Genomic DNA, 6,422 nt, shown 5'->3' with positions numbered 1-6,422 from the left:
GCGACTGTACTCACTGCCTTTTAGATCTTTTGATTGAGTTTCAAAACATTGAAAAAACATAGAAATAAGTAAAGTTTTATGCGTCATTAAACGCTAGCGACTGGGTCAAATCAAATGCAGTGCATCTCGCTTGCACCAATGTCAGTACGAGGGAGATGCATGTTAGTTTACGCAGTCGCTAGCGAATATGTCACCATCAAACTCGTGGTAAGGATATAGTTCGTTTCGTTGTCAATTTAAAAAATGTATTTACTAAAAAAAAATATTATGTTGTATTGTATATTGTAATTTAAAATACACCAATTGTTTTATTAATAAAATAAATTTAAAATGCACTAAGTGGGTAAATCAAGAACTTGTTGTAATGAAATAATTAAGTATCTGATTCAAACGGTACAAAATCATCAGAAAACTCCAGTGAGGTAGCATTTCACTGTACCTTACTGTTAAACAGTAACAATTTTAAGCTACTTTCATCTAGGCGGGTTGAATGACTTGTTTATGATATTTTCACGGCTGTGCTCTAATCGATGGGAAGATTTCTCCGAACGAACTTGGCCGGCTGACTCGTGCTCCAAACTAGTCAGACGTGGTAATTAAACTTTGCTATGCCGAAAACACTCGTTTATGTTATGAATTTATATACTAAAGGAAAAATGGGAAATTTCGCAGCGTCGCGCAAGGCTCGAACTTACGACCTTTCGGAATACTGGCCCTATCGTTTAATCAACTGAGGTACCGAAGGTTACGAGAAGCGTGCGAATTCTCCCGTACAGCGACATCTACCGTAAGAATGTTCTATCTTAACAGCACTGGAGTTACAAGTCATACTCTGGGCTCCACAGAAGACCAACGCTATATATGCTATTATATCTCACTGGTATCCTTTTGTAGCCCCTATAGTAGTAGCAGTTAGGTTTTCAAGAGACATTTTTATATTTCTATCCTATTTAGTTTTTTTAATAATTATCTGGTGCTTTATTTCATGCATGGTGTGAAATAATTTATCTTAAATACAGTCGAATACCCTATTGCGGGTACCAGTCAACCATAGGGTAAATTTGAAACGTGTCAAGGCACCCATGTAGTGGCAAAAAAAAACCTCCTTTTCTACATAATTAAGCGTAGGACGCTGTCTTTCTAATTACATTGTGTGAAATCTACAATCAACAATAAGGTGACAGTCCATTTCCAACTGCAGCTGCACTACCGTTGCGACATTACTGGTGCGACATTACTGCAGCGGCCGACTGCTGCTGTTTGCGGCGTGCAGTCGCGGCAGTGTTCGTCAGTTGATTGTCAAAGTCAATGAATAATGTCACTGTCAGACGTATAAATAAAATTACTAATTTATCTACTTATTTGTATTTTTTACGAGAAGAAGTAAGTGACGATAATGCTACATGGTACACGAAAACGAAAAACAGTTTGCCTTTCTACAAAAGTCACATTCAGTCGAAGGCAGCTACGCAATATTATTAAAAAACCAGATATTGTTGGTGATCGTTTGTTTGCCGATTAAATGAATAACAATTTAACTTCAAATTGAAGAAATACAACCAAATTACTCGAATTAAATGAATGCAGAGGAGAAATATTTCTTCACTTAAGGTAAGTTAACATTTTGAAATTATCTTCCCCATCCTCTTGACTAAATGCGTGACCACCGCACAGCAACCCGACGAGAGCGGGACTCATGTTGCTCGTGATGGATACGGTATGCGCACTTGATCCACTTGCATCACGTGATCCAGCCAAATCCAGCCGGTGGTGTCTGCACGTTTTTGGTGGCCTAGTACCGCCTGGATGTAGAAGTCTGCGATAAACGTCCCCTCAAAAAGCTAGGTAGGCTCTTTTATCCCGGGTTTACTTTATTTTTGCAAAGGGATTCGTGGGTTTCGGAGATGGCGATGCGACAAAATAAATTCTCCAATGCAGTCGTTCAGTGTTAGCAAAATATTACAGATTTATCTTTCTGAGTTTTCATATTAAACCAATCTTTCATTAGTTACCTAAAAGTAAAGAATAAACGAATAAATTGATTTGTAAGAGCTATAATTACGCAATTTACACTTAATATTGTCCAGTTTCCTATTTCAAACTAAAGCACAAATTTAAATCTTATAATCGCTCTTGTGTTGCAGGTGTCCATGGGTGAGGCGACGGCACTCGTGGTCGTGGCAGATACAGTTTATGACTAGACCATATAAAACTTGATGGGCGAGACAAGAAATCCTTTATGAAGAAAGCTATTTACGTTAGCCAAGGGGCTGATAGAAAGAATATTTAATAAATTAATTGGAATAATAAATATTTTCCTCGTGATGGTGTGATAAAATAAATTCGTGTTGCGCTCTGTAGCAAAGTTTGTTTAACCCTCATGCCTTGAAGTCCCCGCAACTGTCAATACCTACAATTTTATTTTAAAACCGCTGTCGCTTCTCTTGTGGTTCAATTTTGTAATTTTTCTTACGTTTGAGTATCCATATGCTACCATGAGGTGTTAAACAACAACTTTGCCTTTTGTATTTCTAGGTAATACAACTGAATTATTGCTTCCTTTATCTCAAAAATGGCTTTGAAATGACAAAGTGAGAAAGTGTCACGATATTATACACCGTGGGCTGGTAAAACCTGATAAATTTAAAGTTGTATTCTTAATCGCATTTAGAGGCTAAAATATCATACAAATTTTCTGTAATCGGTCTTCTTTCAGAGATAATGGCAATTTTTGCGAAAATTTGTTTCTGCAATAACTTTGTGAAAAACGCCTTTTTCGCTGCGGCGCTGCCTCTATGTGACTTGGTTTAGTCATACCTTCTGACAAACATTACTCAACTAAAAAGAACACTCGCAATTTTGATCTATAGATGAATTAAGAAAACTTTACTTCTTCGTTGTAATGTTTTTTTTTTTCGCCAAGATGTAGAAAGAAATAACGTGCTGTATACAGAAAATAGCTTTTAAATCGGCTAAAAGAAAAGCGGCCAAGTGCGAGTCGGACTCGCGCATGAAAGGTTCCGTACCATTTAAGACGTATTAAAAAAAATCTACTTGCTAGATCTTGTTCAACATTTTACCACTTTGGACACACATTTTACCACTTTGGAACTGTCTCTCGCGCAAACTATTCAGTTTAGAAAAAAATGATCTTAGGAACCTAAATATCATTTTTGAAGACCTATCCATAGATACCCCACACGTATGGGTTTGGTGAAAAATTTTTTTTTTTAATTTATTGACGTATTAAAAAAAAAACTATTCACTAGATCTCGTTCAAACCAATTTTCGGTGGAAGTTTGCATGGTAATGTATATCATATATTTTTTTTAGATTTTTCATTCTGTTATTTTAGAAGTTACAGGGGGGGGGACACACATTTTTTCACTTTGGAAGTGTCTCTCGCGCAAACTATTCAGTTTAGAAAAAAATGATATTAGAAACCTAAATATCATTTTTGAAGACCTATCCATAGATACCCCACACGTATGGGTTTGATGAAAAAATTTTTTTTTTTAAATTTTTATGACGTATTAAAAAAAAACTACTTACTAGATCTCGTTCGAACCAATTTTCGGTGGAAGTTTGCATGGCAATGTATATCATATATTTTTTTTAGATTTTTCATTCTGTTATTTTAGAAGTTACAGGGGGGGGACACACATTTTTTCACTTTGGAAGTGTCTCTCGCGCAAACTATTCAGTTTAGAAAAAAATGATATTAGAAACCTAAATATCATTTTTGAAGACCTATCCATAGATACCCCACACGTATGGGTTTGATGAAAAAAAATTTTTTTTTTAATTTTTATGACGTATTAAAAAAAAACTACTTACTAGATCTCGTTCGAACCAATTTTCGGTGGAAGTTTGCATGGCAATGTATATCATATATTTTTTTTAGATTTTTCATTCTGTTATTTTAGAAGTTACGGGGGGGGGGACACACTTTTTACCACTTTGGAAGTGTCTCTCGCGCAAACTTTTCAGTTTAGAAAAAAAATGATATTAGAAACCTCAATATCATTTTTAAAGACCTATCCATAGATACCCCACACGTATGAGTTTGATGAAAAAAGATTTTTTGAGTTTCAGTTCTAAGTATGGGGAACCCCCAAAATTTATTGTTTTTTTTTTTCTATTTTTGTGTGAACATCATAATGCGGTTCATAGAATACATCTACTTACCAAGTTTGAACAGTATAGCTTTTATAGTTTCGGAAAAAAGTGGCTGTGACAGAATCGGACAGACAGACGGACATGACGAATCTATAAGGGTTCCGTTTTTTGCCATTTGGCTACGGAACCCTAAAAACAGAACATTTTTTTTCCGAATTTTACTAAACATTTTTTGATCCTCAGGAATGCGTTTAAGATCTGTCGGATTTTACCAACCCATCACCGTGGGATATATTACGACACTTTCACATTTTATCACGCCAAATTCACTGTGCCACGGTACTGTCAGCGAGAATTCAGTAATTAATCCTGTTAAATATAAGCATCACTGAAACTCCTAAGCACGCCTCCAACTCCAGAAGTGATACATGCGCGTTGCCGACCCTTTAAAAACCTGTACACTTCTTTTTTCAAGAACCCCTACTGTAGACCTTCAGAAAAACCTCGGCAGGGAGCTCATACTAAAGCCGGAGCGCCCGCGGGAGGAAATTCCTCTTAAGCCGCACAGTGCGCGACCATTGTTGCCACTAAAAAATGTAATCTACTGTGGTTTCGTAGTATCCTAACACAAATACAGAGGATACAGAGTAAGCTATTTCATTCGAAACATTTTCTCAGTCAAAATTTGGAAAAAGAGAGAAAGAGGAAAGAGAGAGGAAATTGCATACGACCACTCCGTTCAGTATTAGAATCATCATAGAAATATTATGTTGTCACATTTTTATGCTATGTGTACATGATTGTACGATAATGGTTAGCATACCTACATCGATCTTATTCTAACACATAAGTGCGTCCTGTAATTTAGTAGTAGTAGTAGTAGTAAAACTTTTTATTGTACAAAAATGAACACAAAACAGGAAAAAAACACTCATCATTAATACAAAGGCGAACTAGTTTTCCAGTTTTTTCACTATTATTAGTTTGTAAATAATTTATATATACATACATACATAGCTACTATCTACTTATTGCCTACCATGAAAATCTTAATTTGAAAATCGTATATTTGCCTCTCTATCGTTCTTGCCCTTTCGAGCTTATAGCTGTTCTCGGAAAACTACGAAAAAAGGAAAGAACTGTTTATTTAATGAATTTATCAGGAAACATTTAAAAAAACAATAAGAGCAACGCCAAGATACAGAGGAACTACCGCGAAACACAGAAACTATCGGGGTTGTTTATCCGCGGGTGTAATAAACTCCTTATATTGTAGTGGTTATATCCTCTTTGCTTAGAGCTACTAATATCTGTGACCAAAGACATTTCTGTAAAGATTTGACGTGCGGTTCGCAGTTGCGGTCGTATACACCAAACACTAAAAATCACCATGCTACGTGCAGTCGGTCTTGTCATCATTTTACTATGGAATTTGACAATAACACTGACGTATTTAGGCCGCTGCAGTAATGTCGGAGCAGTGGTGCAGCTGCGGTCGGAAATACGTTAAAATTACCATATTACGTGCAGTCGGTACCGTCATTGATTTTACTATGGAAATTGACAATAACACCGACGCGTTCAGGCCGCTGCAGTAATGTCGGAGCAGTAGTGCAGCTGCGGTCAGAAATGGACTGTCACCTATAATCGTTCTTTCACCGGTCTCCCTCATTGAAGTCGGTTTTTTTTTCTTAAAAATTATTAACTTATGTGGTGCTGTGGTTTTTGCAATTAATGTTTTTCGCCTAAAAATACCTGCGTCCCTGCTATGGAACGCCGCATGAACCGCGCGAGTATCCACTCATCTTGCACACCGAGAAATCATTGGAATAAACGATACACACCTTTATAGAGAGAGGGAGGTGGATAATGGCTGTCAGGTTGGAGCCTCACGTGGCGCGTAGCGAGTATGAAGGCAAGTGCAGCGAGCACTATCCCGTCCAGACAGCCGATCACAGCTAGGAGATACGCCCAGCGGATGTGACAGCGACCTGAAATATTACAGAATTCAATGAATAAATCACGATCTAAAACAAATAGAGCCTATCTAGACTGAGAAACTAATTTTGTTAACAGAAAAGGATGCCACGGTTGTAAATGGGGTGAAGGGTTGAGGTCCGGTCCGTGCATTTTTCTAATTTCGCGTCTTTTTTTACCTGACGAGGTATATTTAGTTTCTATACTTAGGGTAGGTTGCACTTTAGGCCCTCAGATGGGCGTTAGGCAGGTAAGGCACTGGAGGAGGGGGTGTTGAGCTCAAATTTGACGATGCCTGCCCCTCCCCAGGCTTCCGGCAATATCTT

The 6,422-nt window shown here is 37.3% G+C and overlaps 1 protein-coding gene across 1 annotated transcript in view; it reads right to left on the bottom strand.

The window, feature by feature from the left end:
* The window catches only part of LOC133516594 (LHFPL tetraspan subfamily member 3 protein), a 44,247-nt gene that overhangs the window by 14,177 nt on the left and 23,648 nt on the right, over window positions 1–6,422 (bottom strand). Inside the window, exon 3 of the mRNA XM_061849601.1 lies at window positions 5,964–6,110. Within this exon, the coding sequence (XP_061705585.1) occupies window positions 5,964–6,110 (147 nt within the window). The remainder of the gene's footprint in view (window positions 1–5,963; window positions 6,111–6,422) is intronic.

This window comes from Cydia pomonella, chromosome 3 (genome assembly GCF_033807575.1).
Source record: "Cydia pomonella isolate Wapato2018A chromosome 3, ilCydPomo1, whole genome shotgun sequence".
NCBI classification, from domain to species: Eukaryota; Metazoa; Arthropoda; class Insecta; order Lepidoptera; family Tortricidae; genus Cydia; species Cydia pomonella.
Note: the sequence above shows the minus strand (reverse complement) of the source record. Positions and strands in the feature narration are given on the sequence as shown.